Source organism: Pygocentrus nattereri, chromosome 20 (assembly GCF_015220715.1).
Source record: "Pygocentrus nattereri isolate fPygNat1 chromosome 20, fPygNat1.pri, whole genome shotgun sequence".
Lineage (NCBI taxonomy): Eukaryota > Metazoa > Chordata > Actinopteri > Characiformes > Serrasalmidae > Pygocentrus > Pygocentrus nattereri.
Window position 1 is genome coordinate 31,300,767 of NC_051230.1, and position 21,909 is coordinate 31,322,675.

At 42.5% G+C, this 21,909-nt stretch overlaps 2 protein-coding genes across 3 annotated transcripts in view; one reads left to right on the top strand and one right to left on the bottom strand.

Moving 5' to 3' along the window:
* Nucleotides 1-13,889, top strand: part of htra4 (HtrA serine peptidase 4) — a 29,021-nt gene extending 15,132 nt beyond the window's left edge. The window contains exons 2-9 of one of the 2 annotated variants that reach the window (XM_017709283.2): nucleotides 1,114-1,213; nucleotides 1,888-2,092; nucleotides 4,263-4,457; nucleotides 6,535-6,567; nucleotides 9,428-9,542; nucleotides 9,643-9,700; nucleotides 10,855-10,950; nucleotides 11,884-13,889. In XM_017709283.2, coding sequence (XP_017564772.1) covers nucleotides 1,114-1,213; nucleotides 1,888-2,092; nucleotides 4,263-4,457; nucleotides 6,535-6,567; nucleotides 9,428-9,542; nucleotides 9,643-9,700; nucleotides 10,855-10,950; nucleotides 11,884-12,049 — 968 coding nt within the window. In that variant the 3' untranslated portion in view covers nucleotides 12,050-13,889. The remainder of the gene's footprint in view (nucleotides 1-1,113; nucleotides 1,214-1,887; nucleotides 2,093-4,262; nucleotides 4,458-6,534; nucleotides 6,568-9,427; nucleotides 9,543-9,642; nucleotides 9,701-10,854; nucleotides 10,951-11,883) is intronic. The other variant, XM_037531388.1, reaches the window with a different exon arrangement.
* A 1,541-nt stretch (nucleotides 13,890-15,430) lies between these two features.
* tm2d2 (TM2 domain containing 2) lies at nucleotides 15,431-21,619 on the bottom strand. The gene is made up of 4 exons (XM_017709284.2): nucleotides 21,053-21,619; nucleotides 18,478-18,565; nucleotides 18,181-18,302; nucleotides 15,431-16,398 (listed from the first exon to the last, which is right to left on the bottom strand). Exons 1-4 carry the CDS (start codon nucleotides 21,403-21,405, stop codon nucleotides 16,185-16,187), a joined length of 777 nt encoding a protein of 258 aa, XP_017564773.1. The 5' UTR covers nucleotides 21,406-21,619; the 3' UTR covers nucleotides 15,431-16,184.
* Nucleotides 21,620-21,909: the final 290 nt, after the last annotated feature.

Consider the following 21,909-nt stretch of genomic DNA (forward strand, 5'->3'; position numbering starts at 1 on the left):
TTCAGAGCAGGCCTAATGAGTTCTGTGATATTAACAAACTCCCTTCTTTTAGTTGTAGTTCAACTTCATTTAATAGAATCATGGTACTTCTTGTACTAAAACTCTAGTATTGTAGTAATACTCCTATTATTATTATTAGTAGTAGTAGTAGTAGTAACAGTAGTAGAAGTAGTAGTCTTTTATTTTAAGTTTTGGCTGGAAACACACATTATTGAAACATCCAATGGAAAAGTATTATAGTTTTATAATTATTCTTCATGATATCAAGGTAGATACAGCCAGGCAAGCTCACTCATTGGTCAGGCTTTCAGGAGCTGAACTGATGGACTTACATGTTAGATTAGCTACGAACATAATTAGGACCTGACAGAGAAATTCACAGGTCATGTTCTGATTTCCTGGTCAAAACCCTGGATTAAGTGTCGTTATTGAGTCAGGAGAAAAAAAAATTCTATAATGTGAAGTCCATACTCTGCTGAAGCCTGAAATAATCATTAGCAAGTCAGTCAGGCGTGAGTCCCTGTTCTTGTATTTATGTGTTAACGCCATACACACAGACTAAAAAGAAGGTCTGGCTCAATGATTAGGCCTCAGCGTTATACTGATGAATATACAATGACAGTAGTAGATAATTCACCCACATCCTCCTCAGATGACATGTCCTTCTCCAAGTTTTGACTAAGTTCTCTTTGAATTCTCTTTCAATCATCAGAATGAACTGCTTGGGGAAGGGGTCTGAAGCACAACACGTGCTACAAAATGTTCTTCCTCACGTTGTGTGCAGTTTCACATTTCCACCAAAGAGGTCTCCAAATCCTAAAATCTTACAAAGTGAAGTTTTAAGACTGAGAGTAGCATAATTTACTGTTCAGTCAAGTAGTGATAGTGTGAAGGAAGATTGCTGGCCTACACTTTGGTAAATAATGTTTTGTCTTCACTTCACAGCAAACATGGTTTCATTCATCTGGATTCTCCAGACACCCTTCCCAAATGTGTTTATTTCAATTTTAGTTGTCAATGATATTGAAATTAGTCATATTGCTTCAGACTGTTGGCTCTGTTTTTTTGTTAGGGGTTCTTTCATCTTCAGACGTTGTTCTTGTTCCTCAACAGGCTCTCGGAACCCTGGCAGCATGCGCTACAAATTCAACTTCATCGCGGACGTAGTGGACAAGATCGCACCTGCAGTCGTTCACCTGGAGCTGTTCAGAAGGTGAGGATGAATCACAGCTGTCAATCAGATCTAAGCTTAGTGTGGAGGAGGAGAACAAAACACAGTGTAAAAGTTTTCCCAAAAGCATCGTAGTTGAAACGTATTTTCATGTCAAGAAATCAGACATTCTGTCCTTCATTCTTTAAATTTCACGTTGCACTTACCAAAAAAATTGTGCTAAACAACAAAGAACAAACAAACACCATCACACTGACGTTGTGATGGAGGGAAGTGTGACAGGGTAGAATATTTCAGACTAAACTGACCACCACATTCCCTGTAGAACTTCTAATGGCAGAGTTATAAAACTACGTTTCATTATTTTCTTCAAAAATAAAAGCAAAAAAAAAGTTTTAATCTAAAAAAAACTTTGTCTATTTTGTGTGATGGGGTGCAGATTAAGGGCCCCTGGCATAAATTGTGCACCAAAATTTGAAGAAAAATTATATTTTTGAGTTTGTTCTGAATTTTACTTCTTGTAATTGTATTAATACATGTATTGTCAAAGTATAAACTGACATAATGAAACTTTTATTTTGTAATTTTTGAGATGTAACTTTAATGTCAGGCCATATTTTTGCTTTGCTTAATTTCTATATGTAAAATTCAACAAATCATCTTATATAGTACATATAAATGTAGTTTCACAGAAAATGTGAAATGTTTTCCCTCAGACTGCCGTACGCCGACCAAGAGGTACCTGTGTCCAGCGGCTCTGGGTTCATTGTGTCCGAAGATGGCTGGATAGTGACAAACGCACACGTGCTGTCCAACAAGCAGCGCATCAAAGTAGAGCTGAGCAACGGGGTCCACTATGACGCCACCATTAAAGACGTGGATCAGAAATTAGACATCGCTCTGATTAAGATCGACTCAGAGGTAAGTTCACCTCATCCCACCAGGTACCAGTGATCATTAGCATCCTCCAGCTGTCTGCTCAGCGTGGAATGAAAATGTTTACACGAGCTATGAGTCAAGCTGTTCATTGAGCATTTGCTGCTCATTCAAAGTAGCCACGCTTGATGGGTTTCGTGGCGGCACTTTGTTTCATTGCCACGGTCCACTGGCTCGTCATCGCTGAGCAACATCAAAGCATCTGGAAGCAAATGAATCCTGAGGGAGTCCACTGGATGTTCCAGAGACGCGTCAGCGAGGGCCTTCACCGCCTGAAATTAGATTGCATTTTCTTGACACGGTCAATTTGTCCTCTGACTTGCTCTTATGAATTCATGGTTACAGCTTGTTTCAGTGCCTAACGATGAGGGCAAACACATCTGTTTCAGCTTCCAGTGCTTACTGCTTTTGTAAACAGAGTTTCTGAAGAGCACAGAGCTCTCTCTGGCCTGCAGAAAGGGGTCGAAGCCAGGGCTAGGGGAAGTGGGAGGTGCTAAGAGGGCTGCAGCACCCCCAGATTTTAGAATTGTTTAACTTCACTGCTTGAAAAATGGCAGATGTTGGACACAAGGTGGAGTTCTGTGCCCCAAAGTGGCCAAATAGTTTTTTTAAAACCTGAAAAATCTAACCCACATATGCGATTCCTATCAATTTTTGTCAATGATTCTATTAAACTCTCAGTAATTCCTTGGCTCTCAGTCTACTTTCATGCCAGTTGGAGTATCTGTTTTTGGCTTTTTTCTACATTACACCTGGATGTAATCTAGCAGTGCATAGTAGTCAAAGACTCAAATCTTCACAGACCCATCAATAGCCAATAAACCCTTAGAGCAGAAGGGAAAAACTCCATGCTTCTTTTGCCAGTGACGTCTCCTAATAACAAGAGAGCTTGATGTGTTTCCTGCACATTCGCTGTGTTTAGCTCCATTAAGTGCAACTATAACAGGCCTTCTGTTCTGGCCAGAAACGTTGGTCAAAAATTCTGCAGTAATCCTAATTTCGGCTAGCAGCCCAATGGGATTCTAATACTATGTAAGTGCAAAGCTAACAGACATGTTTTGTCAATTCTAGATTAAACACAAAGTTTTTTGAAGAGTGTAAAAGACAATAATATATATTTCAGCTTGCATGTATGTTTTACAGTGACTCTTTCTAACAAATCACTGAAACCTGGTTACACTACGGCTTGAGTTCACAATCAGTGATGTATCAAAGTAACGGGGAGCGAGGAGGCGGACAATAAGCGAGATTTATTAAGGGCAAATCCAGGGTCATGGTCAAAACGGTTCAGGGTCATAGATCCAACACGGATTGATCGGGGGATACAAAGCACAAAGCAAGTGCAGCAACTGGCAGTCACACTAACTCGGCCCCTAGTCGTCCATGCGGCCGCCTGCCACTTTGCTACATGGACGGAAAAGTGATGGGGAAGGCAGATGGTCGGCATCTGATGTTGTCGTGCACAGTCCACCTACGGGGGCAAGGCAGGGATGGAGCAGGGTGTCGTGCCTGAGGAGAGAAGGTAATAAAGTGAGACTGTCCTTCCCCTCACAGTAAAAACGTACCCCATCCAGGCATGGACCAGGAGCGGAGGCAGGCAGAGGCAGGTTCTGAGCCAGGCTTACTTTCCACTTCACAGCAAGGAGCTTTTTCAGGTTTTACTGGAGGAGCAGAGATTTGTGCTGTTTTCGGAGAATAATAACTACTCATATTCCAGCCCTGCCAGGAATATTGAAGCCTTTTGAAAGAACTCTATGAACTAGATCACACTGAAAGCTCTTTTGTGCAATATTGTGATGTGTACTGTGTATGAAATAACATGAACTGTGTTAGCAACGGTGCAGACGTTCCTAGAAATAAGGCTTTAGTCTCAGTGGGACTGTCCCTGATTGGATAAGGATTTCGATCAGTTGTCTACCTCTGCTGTCCTGAAAAGCAGTTAGACTGTTTGTTCTCTTTGCTTGTAGATATCGGAGGTCAATACGAGAAAGCAGTGATCGGCAGTCCAAATGAGAGAACTGGAAACGTCCTGAAATGTTGCCACAGGCTTAGAAAGTGCATTTGTCTCCAGTCCATGAGGGAATCAGCCCGAGTTAAATGAAAAAAGCACTTTAGTGTTTGAAAGAAATCGATCAACCTCTCTTTCTGGCTGCAGGAGCCCCTCCCCGTGCTGATGCTGGGCCGCTCCTCGGACCTGCGGCCAGGTGAGTTCGTGGTTGCCGTGGGCAGCCCCTTCTCCCTGCAGAACACGGTCACCACGGGCATCATCAGCACCACCCAAAGAGGTGGCCATGAGCTCGGCCTCCACAACTCCGACATGGATTACATCCAGACGGACGCCATCATCAACGTGAGTGGAGCCTTTCAAGGCCTTCAGAAGGAAGTCTCAGATAGAGTGGTTTACTGCTGACATAGTTAGCCCGTAGTATATAATGTGATATGTGAATAATTAAGGTAATTAAGTTATAATAATTAAGTCTTGGCCACACGTAAGTAAGGGGAGGGGTAAGATAATTACAACATAGTCACAAATTAGTAAGGTATAGAACTGAGATATTTATGTTTGTGGCCCTGACTTAGTAAGGTTTTGGGATGACTTAATTAACTTGTAATAATTAGGTCCTGGCTCGTTTGGGAACGAGATCATTAAGTCGTAGCCACAAATTAGTAAGATGTGGGAACAGTGTAATTAAGGTCTAATAATTAAGTCATGGCCATGAAATAGTAATACATGAGAATGAGACAATTCTTAGCCACAAATTAGTAAGGTGTGGGAATTAGGTAATTATGTCATAGACATGACTTAAAGTGTGGGAACAAGAAAAATAAGTCATAAAAATTAAGTCGCGGCTATGAATAATGCGGCAAAGGAACAAGTTAATCGAATTGTGGCCACAATTTAGTAAGACATGGGAACAGCGTGATTAAGTTGTAATAATTAAGACATGGCTACAACTTAGGCAGACATGGGAACAAGATATTTAAGTCATAGCCACAACTAAGTAAGCTGTGGGAATGAAAAGGGAAAGTTATTGTAATTAAGTCATATCCATGACATAGTAAGATGTGAAAACAAGATAACTAAATCAAAGCCACAACTAAGTGTGAGAGCGAGATAAAAAAGCTGATTAAGGTGCGAAAATGAGATAATTATGTCATGGCCACAGCTTAGTAAGGCCTGGGAACAAGATAATTAAAACATAGCTATGACTTACTAAGACATAAAAAGCAAGATAATTAAGTCATAATTTTTAAGTTGTAGCCATAACATAGTACAACCAATGTAACCATGACTTAGTAAGGTGTGGGAACGTGATAATTATGTCATAATTGTTAGTTATTACGACAAGTGTAGCTATGACTTAGTAAGGTGTGGGAATAAGACAATCAAATCATAGCTACAAGATAATTAAGTCATAATAAGTAAGTTGTAGCCATTACGTTGCTATTATGGCCATATGTAGCCATGACCTAGTAAAGCGTGGAAACAAGATTGGTGTGATTGGTTAGTGTAGTGGTTAACACCTCTGCCTTCTATGCTGTAGACTGGGGTTCAATCCCCACCTGGGTAAACACCCTACACTATACCAATAAGAGTCCTTGGGCAAGACTCCTAATACCACGTTCACCTACCTGTGTAAAATGATCAAACTGTAAGTCGCTCTGGATAAGAGCGTCTGCCAAATGGTAAGATAAGTAAGTCATGGCCACAGATTAGTAAGATTTGGGAATAAGATAATTAAATCATAGCCACAACTTAGTAATATGAAGGGAATTACGTCTGAATAGCTAAGTTGTAGCCACAATTTGGTTATTGTGACCATATGTACCTATGACTTAGTAAGGTATGGGAATGAGACTATTAAGTCATGGCCACGACTTAGTAAGGTGTGGGAATAAGATAATAGGTAAAAGTAAGGCCAAGACACCCGAGTTGTTCCCAGACCCTGCTAAGTTGTGGCCATGCCTTAGTAAGTTGTGGCCACACATTATTTTTAATAAGAAGGGATGTGACCAGCAGGGGCCCATGTTATGATGGTCAGATTGTCATATCTCAGAACTGAAGATGTTACCATTGACCGACACAAACTGCTAACCATGATTGAACACTATTACTAAGCGAATGTGCACACAGTTATTTTTATACTGTATAACTATACAAAGGACTGAGATACAGACTATAAAAGGGCTTGAAATGTTTAACCAAGAGCTTAAATAAAGCAAGGGAGCACATTAGGTCAGCCAAGCGGCTGTTAGACAAACAGCTCGCTGAGATCTTTTGAACCGAAGCACTTACGTGTCCTTACGCAGAGCTCAGAGCAAAGCGTCTGAGAGTGTCTGTGTCCTTGCTTGTGAATACACTTTTATGTCTCCTTGTTGTTTGAGCCGCAAAAAGCATTAAATCCTATTCAATGTCTTTCTTGCAGTACGGCAACTCAGGAGGGCCACTTGTTAACTTGGTAAGAGCGTTTATGCTCTCTCTTCTCATTTTCACTCGCTTTCTCAAGGTGATGCCCCTCTTTCGCCCTCTCTGGGCCTTGTGTTCGGAGCGTCTCTATTCGCTTTGGTTAAAAAAGAGGGCCCAAGGTCACGTCTCTGGTTTGTATTTGCTCGGTACACACGGCTGCGCTTCAGTGCTTCTCTTTCTCTATCTCTCCTTCTCCCCTCTGTTGTTTTATGTCCACTTTCTTCTGGAGTCTTGCCCTGGATAAATGATCTGCCGCGCTCTATATTCTGCTATTGATCCTGAGAGGGCGAAAACAACATGTGCCCCCAACTGCGCCTCAGGCTAGCCCTTCAATCCAGCTTTCCCCTGCAATCTGCAATAAAAAAGTACTTTCATTTATAGGGAGGAAAGGGGACGCAGGGGAAGAGATATGTAAAAGCTCCAGTGTTGACTATGAAAAACATCATCAGGGCCCCGAATGATAAACACACCAAGGCTGAAGCAGCCCCAGCTTCAGACGTTATTAGCTCCACAATAACATCCAACAAACTGCTTTAGAGCGGAGTGGAGTGGCTTCCACAAGGCTACTGTAAATTCTGACCAGCGGCAATATGCGGCATCATTACACTCTGATGTCCATCTGTCTTTTGTAGCTATAATGAACATCTTTTATTTTGCGGGCAATATGGACAGTGGTAAAATCAACACAACACACAATGTATCTACCATAGAGAACATTTCAAAACACACTACCTGGCCAAACGTGTGTGGACACCTGAGCATCACACCTATATGAGCTTGCTGGACATCCTATTCCAAAACCATGGGCATTGACATGGAGCTGCCCCCCTTTGCAGCTGTAGCAGCTCACATTTTGGGGTGTGTCTGTGGGAATTTGTGGCCTTTCAGTCAAAAGAGCATTTGTGAAGTCAGGAACTCATGTTGAACGAGATTCCCTAGCCTGTAGTTTTGAGTAGTGAATTGCAATCAGCATTCCAACTTATCCCAAGGATGTTCTGTGGGGTTGAGGTCATGTTTCCACTGCTCTAGAGTCCAGCGTCATCGTGTTTTACACCTCTCTAGCCGACACTTCACATTGCACATAGTGATCTTAGGCTTGCGTGCAGCCATGAAGCTTCCAAATCACAGTTCTTGTGTAGATGTTCTTTCCAGCAGTAATTTTGAGTAGTGAATGGTGCAAAGAAGAATAGCTGATAATTTGCGTGATCTACCACTTCGTGGCTGAGCTGTTGTTGCTGCTAGATGCTTCCATTTTACAGTGATAGCACTTACAGTTGTCTGGGACAGATCTAGCAGGACAGAAGTTTCACAAACTCATCAGTACAACCCAATATACTGCCAGTGTTTGTCTATGGAGATTGCATGGCTATGTGCTTGATTACATACCCCTGATAGCAATGAGTGCAGTTCCAACCTCTGAACTCAATAATTAGGGGTGTCCACATGCTGTTGGCCATACAGTGTCCTTAATGTCGTATATAAGCATTTAATCATTTAAAGTTTAAAACACACCCTTCACACCACAGTCCAAGCCATCTACATATGGACATTAAGCAGTTTTGAAATCACTAATTTAGACTACTGCAGTGTTTATCCCCACTGCTGATGCTAAGGTTAGGTAGAGTTTAAGCCTGGCCTGCTTTTCGAATCAATTGTAACACAAACCAGCCAATCAGAAGAGAGCTCATAATTCAGTTGTTGAGATATAAACAAAGTTATTTCAGAGCAACTTGATGTACAGACTCAAGTTTCTTTACAGTGGTGGTGATAGGAACTAGGGGTCATCATGACTACAACACAAATATAGCCATTTTATTTACTATTCAAAACCAAAAGTGAACCTACACGAGTCTTCTCGAGTTTTATATGTAATGATGATGGTGAAATAGTGATCAATCTGAAAACTTTGGGAACTGTTTTATCTCAGAACGTCCTGCATGTATCCCTCCACAATGAATGGATTTGAGAAAAGATACAATCTCAAATATATTTCCATCCAATTCATTTTTTACAAATCACTTCAAAAAGTTTGATGTAGCTATGGAAACGAGGCACTTTTCAGTTACTAAAATCAATTTGTTGGACAACAGCTGCTGAGCAGCAAAACTTTCAAAGCATTTTAACACATTTTCATTTTATCTCTTGCAGTTTGCACAGAGGTTTAATGGCTATTATAAAGCACCAAAGACTAGTTAAGTGATAACTTTGCCCCCTTGTGGAGAGTTTTCTGCCTGCTAAACATGAGTGAGTGAGTTACAAGCCAGTCAAAAAAAGATATTTTAGTCTAAAATGTTCTCTCAAATGTATTGTAAAACAGTGTCTCAGGCATCCGCCTGTGTATTCATAACCATTTCATGCAATAACTTTCAGAGCCATTAATCTCTACATATGTCTTGATCCTGTCACCACCATTGTGACTTGTGACCTTTCTGAGCATCAGTTTACTTCTTGTTTGCATCTTAATTACACAGACATTTTGGAAAATTAGTGAAATTGCACGCGTCAATAATAATGTCATATTAAATTCAGGTGATGGCAGCCTGCAGACAGGCTAAGCCCAGGTTAAGTCTTGAGTAACTCTGTTACTACACAAACATAATAAAGCACATTTTTCATCCTTTTTTTTCATACAGTTGCTTCTATCAGTATAAAACCATTACGTCTAATGTAACATCACTTGTTAAACTAGAAAACACTTTCCAAAATCAGGCTTAAACTGTGCAAGTTCTCAAAGGAGAAACACTCAAAGATTCTGACCGGGGCCTCCTATGTGCTTTTCAAGGCTACACTGTTCATTGTTCATTCATTTTAAAGGCTATTGGGCTACTGCGCTCTTTTTTTTCTGTTTCAAGGATGGAGATGTCATCGGCATAAACACTTTGAAGGTCACAGCGGGAATATCATTTGCAATTCCCTCAGACCGGATACGGCAATTCCTCGCAGACTCCTACGAGAGACAAAGGAAAGGTTTGTTCAGGCTGTTGCTTGCATTATTCAAAGGCCGTATATATACCCTGGTTCCGGCCTGATTGACCAAATTAGCCTTTGTTTTGTGGTCTGACTGCAGGAAGGACGCAGCCCAAAAAAAAGTATATAGGAGTGAGGATGTTTCAGCTGTCCCCATCGTAAGTTCACCCCAGTTTTGGAATATGTATGATACTGAATCTGGAATATTAGCAAGCTGTTTGCATTTGTTGCATTTATATGATGCTCATAGAATTCGTCGTAGTAGCATATGATATGTAGTTATTCATATTATATTCATTATAACAGTCAAGGCTTTTACCGATCAAAACCTACCACTGGCTATTTGTATCTGTTAACTCACAGCTATTTTAGCTACCGATAGCCAAGGATAAAAGGCCAGATAAAGTGTGGCTTTTGCAACCCTAATCTTTAAAAACCCATCTGTGAAGTGAAACACCACATACACCCTAGTGAGCACACACACAATAGGGGGCAGTGAGCACACTTGCCCGGAGCAGTGGGCAGCCCAATCCACAGCGCCCGGGAAGCAGTTGGGGGTTAGGTGTCTTGCTCAAGGACACCTCAGTCATGTGCTGTCAGCTCTGGGGATGAAACCAGCGACCTGCTGGTCACGAGGCTGGTTCCCTAACCTCCAGCCCACGACTGCCCCCAAAACTTTGCTGGCAGTGGTGGGATCTAAAGTTCTAAAATTAATGAGGTAGCCAGGCTATCTAGGCTCCTTACCTCAGTTTGGCTTCTTTTGTCTAATAAAAAAGGGTTAAAAACTTGACTCTGGTGTCCATTTTGCACTGAATGAAGACAGAATCACTTTTTTTCCATGATTTTGTTCTACAACTGAGATAACTGAGGTTAGCCAGGTTGCATTTATTTGCATTTATAGATCAGTGGTTAGGCTAGCAGTCAGGATTTGTTGACCCTTCACAGGTTCTCAGCAGTTGTGTGATGTATTTGTGTATTAATTGCTGGAAATTGAAATGTGAGAAATGAAAGCAGATAGAAATATTGTCAGTTCTCTCATATCAACAAGGCCAAAAGATACAATGCTGTATAAAACAAAAACTAACATGGTAAATGCTAGTTTTAGTCCCGTTTCAGAAATACTGCAAACAGGAAAATTAACATGGCTAGTGATGACTAGTACTTAGCATCAAAGCTACTTAGCATGATCTTTTACATGATGCCCGTTGGCATTGTTCAAATGAGACCATGCTAACTGTTTCCTCAGCTTTCACTGGTTCCTAACCAAGTTAGCATTTTTCTTTATTTTTTTTTATATCTTATTTCTCCACAGTTTGATCAGGGAGCTGCAGGAGAGGGAGAGTGATTTCCCAGATGTGAGTTCAGGAGTGTACATCTATGAGGTGATCCCTGGAACTGCTGCCTCAAGGTAAGAAAACAGGTCCAGACCTCCCCTCTGCTCTCCAATTCCCAGTCTCCCACAGCCAGAGGCCACACTCATACCTTCACCCAGCCTCATTACACGATTTATGTCCTACTATGTGCCATGGGGGTTTTTCTACAGCGCGGTTCTCCGCTCAGGAACATTCCTCTGCGGCCCCACTTTCCACCGTAATAATGTGTCACTTACCGCAGGCCAGTTTGGCAACGAATAAGAAGGTAAGCAAGAACTGGAGGGAGGATACATATGGCCCATCAAGACTTGGAGGACTGTGACGTGATTTAGAATGGTGCAGTCATCAAGTTGCTGGCAAACGATCCAAATGCCAGAGAAACTGAATCCGAACCCCATCAAAACCTTCCATGGTGTGCACTTTTGCTGTGCTTATTGGGTTGCCAAATGTCTTGGCAACAGTAAACAGGAAGCCAAGGTGATACCTCCAGGGAGACTTGGAGCGACTCAGAGCGACCCTGAAGGCCAGAGATGGAAATCTACCTCAAACTCATCTCTCCTAGCCAGGAAATCTGATATTAGGCATGGGTATGGGGCTGATATCAGCAGAAAATTCTGGATGGAACGTTGGAGGGGGGGGAGAAGGAGTGAATCCGATCCAATCCTGTGACAAACCACTGTAGGATGTGATGTCAGCTGTATAGTTCTGCGAGATTGATTGTAGGAACTCTTTACAGTGTTGATAGGAACCAGGAGTCATCATGACTGCAACACCAATGAAGCCATTTTCTGTACAAGTGAAACTAAATAAGTTTTGTATATGACAAAATTGTTGTAAATCTACAAAAATATCTTTTCTTTGGGGACTATTTTGCCTCACAGCATGCATGTACCACTGTTCCATGAACGGATTTTTAAAAATGAGCTACTATGCAGGTGTCCAAGTGCTGTTTGTATTGTTTTTCGCAGCGCTGGTCTGATGAACCATGACGTGATCGTTAGCATCAATGGCCAGCTGGTTCACACCACAGGTGATGTCAGCAATGCAGTGAAGTCTGGGGAACCGCTGTCCATGACAGTGCGGCGGGCTAATGAAGACGTAACGCTCACGATCATCCCTGGAGAGCTAGAGTGATGGTGATGTAGGCGTGTGTGTTATGTGTTGGGAATAATGTACAACAGCTTCATTTCTTTTGTGTGAACCAAGCAAACAGCAGGTACTATGTGCTAAACAGCAGAGTACTAGCAAGGGCATTGTTTACAGGCCAAAAGTTTGGAAGCGACACTAATATAAGTTTAGCTCCAGTTGATTCCCACCGCTGTAATCAGATCCACCAGATTTCCCCATTGAGAGGCTCCTGAAGGTTCATCAACTCGATCAGGTGTTATATTAGGAGCGTGGAACGAATGAAACGCTGATTGATGTAGTTCAGCATTTCAGTTTGGCCTCTTTATTAGCTTCAGGCGCTGCGCTGAACAAAGGTAAACCCAACTTAAACCTGTCAGGTTTCAGATAATGAGCCACTCGTGACAGAAAAACCTTGAGAATCTTAAGGAAAGGACTGAAGTTCTCCACACGGCGAATGTACGAAAAGACGCAAAGCTTCTTGAAACAGCTGGCTAGTCTGCAGTAAGTGTGCTAGCTAGCATAATAGGAAAATCTAGCGGCAGTTTTTAAGGAATGTGATCTGTAGCTTACTAAAACTTCAGACCCACCAGCTGACAACCTCAGCTAAATTATCTATTGTGCTAGCTAGCAGGTTTGCTACTCAAACTACTAGCCATTGATTTATAGGCTAGTGAATACAGATGTGGTGCTAGCTAGCATTACTCATTTAGCGCTATCCTCCATCAGTCGTCAAACTTGTTCAAAGAATGATTCGGTTTTCAACAGTCGGGCCAAGTGTATCCACACCTTCAAGATATGTCATCAGAAGGGTCTCACTCAAGACTACTGCGGCACCGCTGTAAGAGGCTAGAGGGAATATTTTTAAAACATTTTTTTAAATTAAAGAAAAAATACTACAGAAATTCACTCGAAAGAGGCCCCAAATATTCTGTAGTAACACTAACTAAGATGAAGCAATGTGAACGAAACAAGGTACAATGAGCTCCTCAGTCACTAACGTTTAACCTCCGTTTACAACTTCTGGGTGCAGACCCCCAGACCCCTTCATATGTCTGGCAGAAAACGGAGATCACATCCAGCATCTCATGTAAGGCAGTCAATTATACATACGTCAAGGTGTGATTACTTCAGACTGCTTCATCTGAAACAGAACATTCAGGGCCTCTTTCAAGTGAATCTCCCTGTACTTGCTTTCCTACTTTTGGCCTGTGGTGTATGTGTTGGGTGTTTTTATTGGATGAGTGTTGTACTGCTGCAGAAATGTATTGTCCAAAGTGAATATAGCTTTACATTATGCAATTACTTGCCTGTATCATTGTTGTATGCATATCACTGTTGTGGGAAGAAAATCTGGTATCTCCAAAACGGTAACTTTACAGAAAAAGGAAAAAACCTACTTACTTTTAATGTAAGTCAATGGAACCAGACATTTTTCCAAGTCATTTTGGGTCGTTTCTTCTGGTCCATTCATCATGAAATTTACACACAATGTAAGGGACAGCAGGCATTTCCAAATTATGTCAAAAAGTGAAAAACGACAAAAAGGACAGCAGTGATATGCACTTTGTTTTGTATAAAAAGGGTGAATGTTTGAGGTGATTTTTATGGATAGGAGCTCCGAAACATCAGGTTTCGCAATCACTTAAATATACAGAGCTTTATATTATTAGCTAAGCTTTCCTGATTACATGCAAGGGCATTTCAGTATCTTCAGCAACTGGCAACTTCTTTGGAGTGTGCATTGCTGTGTTGATTCCAAATGCAGTGTTTGTTTTGTGGTCCTGTTTTTATCACACCGTAATAAATCTGATTCTTCACGCCAGGCTGGAATTAATCTGGCTGACCAGCTGCTGCTTTCAGTGCTGTTTTTCAGTGAAAGCGTTATTCCTATCAGTTCATATCAAAGGAGCTACTGGACGGGAGGAATTCCTTTATTGGATTATAAGCAGGGAAGTTGTGTCAAACTTTTAAAAAGTCATTCCGACCAAAAACTAGCATTTCGTATTTAATATCCTGTAGCGCAGCGCTGCATCCCTCAGCTGACTACTCTGACTACATTACCCAGCATGCACTGCAACAGTAAGTCTCTCACACACACACACCCTAAAAACCTCATCGGGAAGTGCTGCATAAGTAAGATGTAAACAAAGTCATTCAAAGTGGTTTAGAATGAAATGCCACATGTTGGTTTAACCGAGTCAGAACTGTTTTATCAAGGTTTTGGCCTAAAACTGAATTTTCTATTCAAGGCGGAGGGCTACATGGAGGACACTGTGAGACAAAACAGTCCCCAGAGAAAAGCTGTTTTTCCCAGATTTTCCATGATCTTCCCATCAACATTAGATAGAAAAAAACTGAAGGCATGTAGGTTCACTATTTGTTCTGGATAGTTAATAATAAGTCTATATCTGTGTATTGCATTTGCATATAGTTGTATATATGGTTCCGATCACCACCATTACAGAGAAAATCTAGCACAGTAAGTTTCTCTAGAACAGAGCATTTCACGCCAAACCACTATGAATGACTCAGAATACATCTGAACGACTGGATTATGCAGAAATTTAGAAAAACGGTCCCTAAACTTAAAAAAGTTCAACAATAAAATGTAAAGTTTGGATCTTAATACACGACACAGGACAAAACAAGGGAGCTTCTGCATTGGCTGTGGTGCAGCTTAACCCGTTACGTCATGTTTATTTGCCTACAGAAGCCGCGTCCATGTACACCCTCAAAGCTTTGTCGCTACTTGATCTAAAACGCCAGTCTTCTCTGGCAGCACCTTTTCCGCACCATCAGCATTCCAGCGGCCTGAGCAAATCTTGGCACTGTATCAAACTTCCTACCAGGAGAAGCGCGAGTGTGTTCAATTATATGTGGGGGACAAAAGAGAGCAAGTGGAATGGATTGAACAGAACAGGCCTTCAAATAGAAAAGAAACATGATGTTGGTTCAAAGCTTAACCATTAAAACGGATAAAGCAGTAGTGCTGCGTTGATTTGAGGGGGAAGTCCACCAAATTTTCAAGGATAAACAGTGAGTGAAGTGAAATGCTCTGTTCAGAATTGTTTATTATGGTGGTGATAGGAACCAGACATCGTCTTGGGCAGCGTGAGGCAGAAGTCCCCACTGAAAACTTATTTGGTCAGATTTTACACAGTTTTACCATCACCGTTCCAGATCTGGATAGGCAATAAAATGTCTATTTATGTTGTAGTCATGGCAACGCCTGGTTCCTATCACCACTGTAAAGAAGTCTGAGTCTCTACAATCAACCATTTCATGCCAAACCACTATGCATGACTGCACATCTTAAAAGTTTGAATTGTGTGAAAATTTCAAAAACAGGGTGGAATTCCCCTTCAGCAAAGCAATTCAGATATATTACTGATTTTAAGAGGTTTATTATTTGTCTATGTTTGTATGGTCTTTCAGACGTGTGGACAGTGAATGATGACATATTTACAAGAGAACCATCTTTACTATCACTGTACTAAAAAAAAAATAAACACCAAACTTACACGTTTAATTTAAAGGCTGGACATACAAAATGGTCAAACACAGCACGAGGATGTACAAGAAGTCCTGCTCCCACACGTCCAGTCACAGTCACAGAAAAAGCCCGACAGAAGCAACATTAAAGTACCCCTAACCAATCCCAGCACATTCAAAGCTAGACCAGTTTAAGAGCCCATTTCTGCATTTCCCCCTTATTTGATTTTGTCCACGTTGGCCAAAAAGTCTTAACTCATATTTACAAGTTCTCTCTTTATCCAGGCTGTTTTCGCTGCTGCGCCTTTAAGCCCGAGATATGCAAATGAGCTCTGTTTTGATTGGCTGCTCTCATTCAAAAAGCAGGTCTCACACACTCCTTATAACTTCAGAGTGAGCAGGCAGGGCTAAACCGCCGCACAGCCAGATATACAGTAAGCAAAGGCCTTTTTTGTGACATCACAAAAACACAATCCAAAACAGGCTTCAAAGTCTCATGTAAATACAGCATGGAGAAACCAGCTGGGCCCTTTAAACACTAAAGCAGGTTCTTCTGACTGTTCTTGCGGAAACGTAGGAACATGTGCAAACGAAAGAGGGCTCTAGAGTGCGCCTGGTTCTCAGAGCTGAAACGGACGCAGGTGGCCGGTCAGTAGAAGGTGCACCAGTTGCTGCCGTCGCTGGGCATCAGTCCTCCGGTTATGAGGAGGATCAGGTCGACGAACCACCAGATGCCCAGACCGCCCAGGGTGAGGAGCTTCCCCACGGCCGTGCCCGTGTGCCCCAGACAGAAGCGGTCCACCCCGAAACAGCCCAGGAAGAAGGAGTAGAGCAGCGTGGTTATGAAGTAGTGACCCGTGTACCTGCAGTCACACCACAAACGAGCAGACGGTCAGCAGGGGAAGTGAGACGAAACACAGAACGACTGATTTCAGGTAGAAAACGGCACTAACTGACAATATACTGTAGTGTGCAAATGTTTAGGCACCCCAAACGACTCTGAGTGAAACATCTACAGAGAACACAATGTTCACACAATTCAATAAAACAAAACGTGTCTGTCCAAAATAATGGCACATTTTTATTTTGTTTTTTTTTTCTGGGCAAATTTTTATATTTTTTGGTTTATTTTTTACAATTCATTCAGCAAATTTTTCTGCTTTATTGTTTTAAATTGTTATTTTACGTTTTGTATTTTTCTATATATTAAAAATGAAATATTTGTTGAATTTATTTTCTGCTTAATTTTTTTCCAATACATTAAAATCAGCAAATATTGGTTTCTTTTTTTCCCTGTTGTATTTTTTCAATACATTAAATTCAGCATTTCTTTTTTCCATTTTCTTTTTTCCATTACATGAAATTCAACAAATATTTTGTATTTTTTATTTTTACTTTTATTTTCACTTTTTTCTTTTCCAAAACATTAAATTCAGGATTTTTTCCCCTTTTTATTCATCCCAATACATGACATTCAGCAAATAGACCATTATTGGTCTATTCAAACTTCTGCCTGTTTTGTTGATGGTCAGTATTGCAAAGGCCAATGTTACCATTATTAACTGTATCACTATATTGGATTCTGCAACAGTGATGGTGCAAATGAGCCCAATAACCAATCACGGTGTTCCTTTGTTTCTATGAGCATCCAGATGTTCAAAGAGCAAAACACAACTTTCAGAAATTCAAATGAACCTGAGAGTCAACTGGACTGAAAAAATAAACAAAAACAGACCGTTTGGAAACAACCTTAATGTAAACGTGAATACTGCAGTCTTACATACTAATATCATTTTAATTGTCACAAACTTTTGCCTATTATAAATGTATCAAAATTTAAATAACTAATCAAAAACAAACAAAAAACATTTCTCTCATTTGAATGTTTAAAAAAAATCCCAGATTCTTAACGTGGTTTCAGACTTTTGGACCCCTATAGTCAGTACAGTACATATCGCCATAGCAACACAATTGCAATGCTAGTATTCTGTCTGTAGCATGAAATATTATTCAAGTGAAATTCATTAACAAGGCCTGGCTGTTTAACAGAAGGGCATATCTGCAGAGACTGAAGCTGGAAGTGCTTTGAGAGACGTTTTGGTGACGTATTTTGACAGAAACTATTTGAGCTATTTAGGTGCCTATTGACTTACAGTGTTTGTTAGCAACGTTAGCCTCGTAGCTTTGGTTCTAAACTAAAGAACCGACATTTGAACTCCAATCCTGTCTTGGCTGATCGGCTACGAATGGGGTAAGTGGAAAACTGGGTAAATTAGATTTTTCACCGAGCTATTCTTTTAAGCAGCCTCGACAGGTGATAGACAATGTCCTTTGAGAATCGGCAGTGCAGTATACAAACATCTACTTCATTTCGAGGAGTTATTCTGTTTCCTTTTAATCCCCAACACTGTCCCAGTGGTAAAAAAAATAATAATAATAATCAATTTTAGTGCTACACTGCCCTCCAGTGGTGCAAAATAATAGAAAATGCAGTGAAAACAGCGACTGAGCCTTACATAAAGCCTCCTTAAATCATGTAAATTATTACTGGCTTACATATGGATTACACAGGTCTCACCAAATGGAGCAAAAATGAAAAGGCATTAATCCAAAAACACAAGAGACGTGGAACCTGCTGGACTTACTTGATGCACGGCTCGTTCCCTCTGAGGAACTCTCGAGGCCCGGCGCATTCAATGCCATCTAAAGCTGTGCACATCACTTTGGTGTGGTTCACATCTCCGTACACTTGACCCTGATTCCCAATCTGTAAGAAGAATTAATGTTAGTGGTTCATTTTCAAAGTAAACTGCTGTCCGTACTTCTGCACTGGCTGGTCCCACACCAGCTTGAATCAGAAAATGAGAGACGCCCAGCAACAGCAGTAAATAACGTTCCTCTAATCTCTCTCCTACATTAAAATATATCCATCATCTACTTGCCTTCAGGCACCCGTGGCCCACCTCCTGCAGGGCTGTGCTGTTTCCTTTATGGTCCTCAGGCTCTTCGCAGTATATGAACTCCTCAGGTCTGGATAAGGAAAGAATAACAGAGCACGAAATAAGAGACTAAACATTACTCGCCCTCTCAGTCCTGAGTGAGCAATGAAGTCGGGTGTGTCTTACTTACAGCTCTGCACTCTGCCACTGCGATATCACAATAAGAAAAGCATAACAACGACAAAGCATCACGGAGAACGCACTATTGTTTTTTTTACAATCTAATGCAAGTACTGCTAATAATCAGCACCAAACACCACCTCGCACCCACCCGCGCTCCTCCTCCTCCCAGCTATGGTGTCGTAAGTTGTGCAGCATGATTTCAAACGGTACTTCAGATTTTGTTCAAAACATTGTGAGAGTACTGACTTGTGAATGTAAACAAAATGTAAAAACAGTACAGTAAAAACCATAACATCATGTTTTTCACAAACACTGTCACTCCGCTGAGACGCTGTTGTTAAGCAACAACTCTGTCAGCTGAAGGAGATGCTGAAGCCATTTGAACGTTTTTACTTCTTACTTCACACTACACACTAGTGAATAGACACACACTAGGGGGCAGTGAGCACACTTGCCCGGAGCGGTGGGCAGCCCTATCCATGGCGCCCGGGGAGCAGTTGGGGGTTAGGTGTCTTGCTCAAGGACACCTCAGTCACGGACCTTCCTGTCACAGGGCCAGTTCCCTAACCCTAACCGACTGCCTAGTATTTTAAGTATATTAGTTTAAATGTTTTACAGCAACATCTTAAAGTACGCTTCAGTACGTTTTAGTTATAACACAGCTATAATATTCAAGTACCTACACATCCAATAGCATAGATACAGAATATCACTGCTGTCTGGAATCTCAGGAGCTCAGTGAGTTCCAGCGTGGTACCGTGATCGGACGCCACCTGTGCAGCAAGTCCAGTCGTGAAGTTTCCTCACTACTAAATATTCCACAGTCAACTGTCAGTGGGATTATAACAAAGTGGAAGCGATTGGGAAAGACAGCAACTCAGCCAAGAAGTGGTCGACCACGTAAAATGACAGAGCGGTCAGCGGATGCTGAGGGGCATAGTGCGCAGAGGTCACCGACTTTCTGCAGAGTCAATCACTACAGACCTCCAAACTTCATATGACCTTCAGATCAGCTCAAGAACAGCATAGAGAGCTTCATGGAATGGGTTTCCATGGCCGAGCAGCTGCATCCAAGCCTTACATCACCAAGCACATTGCAAAGCGTGGAATGCAGTGGAGTAAAGCGCCGCCACTGGACTCTAGAGCAGTGGAGACGAGTTCTCTGGAGTGACCAATCACGCTTCTCCGTCTGGCAATCCGATGGAGGAGTCTGGATTTGGTGGTTGCCAGGAGACGGTGCTTGTCTGACTGCATTATGCCAAGCGTAAAGTTTGGTGGAGGGGGGATTATGGTGTGGGGGTAGTTTTCAGGAGGTGGGCTCGGCCCCTTAGTTCCAGTGAAAGGAACTCTTAAAGCTTCAGCACCAAGAGATTTTGGACAATTTCATGCTCCCGACTTTGTGGGAACAGTTTGGGGACGGCTCCTTCCTGTTCCAACATGACTGCACACCAGTGCACAAAGCAGGTCCATAAAGACACGGATGAGCCAGTTTGGTGTGGAAGAACTTGACTGGCCTGCACAGAGTCCTGACCTCAACCCCATAGAACACCTTTGGGATGAATTACAGTGGAGACTGTGAGCCAGGCCTTCTCGTCCAACATCAGTGTCTGACCCCACAAATGTGCTCCTGGAAGAACGGTCAGAAATTCCCATAAACACACTCCTAACCCTTGTGGAAAGCCTTCCCAGAAGAGTTGAAGCTGTTATAGCTGCAAAGGGTGGGCTGACATCATATTAAACCCTATGGATTAAGAACGGGATGTCACCAAAGTTCATGGGCGTGTGAAGCCAGACGAGCGAATACTTTTGGAAATATAGTGTACCTGCTCTGCGGGGGTCCTGACCATTGAAGAACCACTGAAGTTTCTCGGCGAACAGCCCCTGTAGATTAAGCGGAGCTGATCAAATGGACACTGAGCGCAGAAACTTCAGGAAATGCGCTTCGGATGTTCACTTGTTCACGTGGACGATGCAGTTTTGTGGTTGTGGCTGCTCTGCATTTAATCAGTGACCGTTTCATTGCGCTTACCTCAGCTTTTACTACACTGCCCAGTCGGGAGGGCAAGTCCAAACCTTGAAGCGCATTATATTAAAAGATGTGTGACGTCACATTTTGACCAAAACAAACTATCATTTCTTACTGGTTAACATGATTAGGGGAATCGCAAAATGACGTCAGTTAGGACCCTCAGCTGTTTGGAAACTGCCCTGCCTGGTTAGGTTAGCTTCCAATTTCCCGTTCCACCTTAAATAGTGCAGCAGTTGCATATATATACACGCAGAGGCGCCAGACTGGAACCGCTGTATTATTTAAGGTGGAACGGCACATTAGAATAAGCAGCTGGCGAACAGAGGCTAAAGCCTCATACTGCCGCACGGGTATAAAGCCTCTTACAGGTATTTGCAGAGGACCACCGGCGAGGGTGGGCTGTACTCGAACTGCTCCGTGCGGTTGTTCGGCTCCTCGGCGGCGGAGGGCTTCACTCCGCCCGTCGCGTTTCCCTCGGCTGGGTCGCTGGGCAGCGCCGTGGTGGTGGAGGCGGCGCTGGAGGTGGAGGAGGAGGCCGTGGAGGTGCCGGTGGGTGTCGAGGAGGCCGTGGAGGTGGTCGTGGCGGCGGGAGCCCTGCTGTGGGGGGTCTGAGTGGAGTTCTGGGAGTGAGAGCCCTCCAGGCTCTGCAGCAGCAGCGCGCTGAGCAGCAGTAAACACTGAGCGCCCAGCAGGACGTGGCTCACACACACGGGCCGCATCGCCGACACGGAGCCGGAAAACACGAGCTGAAACCCGGGGACGTCCGCGGCAGCAGGCGCAGCGCTAACACCGGGCCTTCTCCGAGACCCCCGCTGCCGGCCCGACCCGCATTCCGCCCGAGTTAACGCGTCTGAAACGGGTTTACTGGCGATTTAACAGATCGGCCCTTGTCGCTCTCCGCTCCTCAGCGCGACGCCGCTCTGATGACGACTGAGGGAGGTTCGGCCTTGTTTCTGCTTCCCACCCGTATTCGGGCTTGAAGGGGAAGTCCACCGAATTTTAAAATGTGCGAACAGTTCACTGGTCGGCTCACTCTGACGCCTGGTCACCGCCTGAACTTACGATTTCACATCAAAGCATCTTGAATAACTTTGTTTACGGCTTCTTAATCATTTAATACGGCAGAGAATTAAAAAAATCTATCTACCTTTAAAGAAAGCTCGCAGATATTTAACAAAAGTGTGGCATTAATTATAATAATAATATAATATATAAAATAATAT

What these genes read in the sequence shown, in the direction of transcription:
- tm2d2 (XM_017709284.2), bottom strand. Translation starts at nt 21,405, where the DNA reads ATGCGGCCCGTGTGTGTGAGCCACGTCCTGCTGGGCGCTCAGTGTTTA. An exon ending in GTGGTCCTCTGCAAATACCT is followed by an intron (nt 18,566 to 21,052) that starts GTAAGAGGCTTT and finishes TTCCTTATCCAG; the next exon opens with ACCTGAGGAGTTCATATACT. An exon ending in TGGGCCACGGGTGCCTGAAG is followed by an intron (nt 18,303 to 18,477) that starts GCAAGTAGATGA and finishes TTCTTCTTACAG; the next exon opens with ATTGGGAATCAGGGTCAAGT.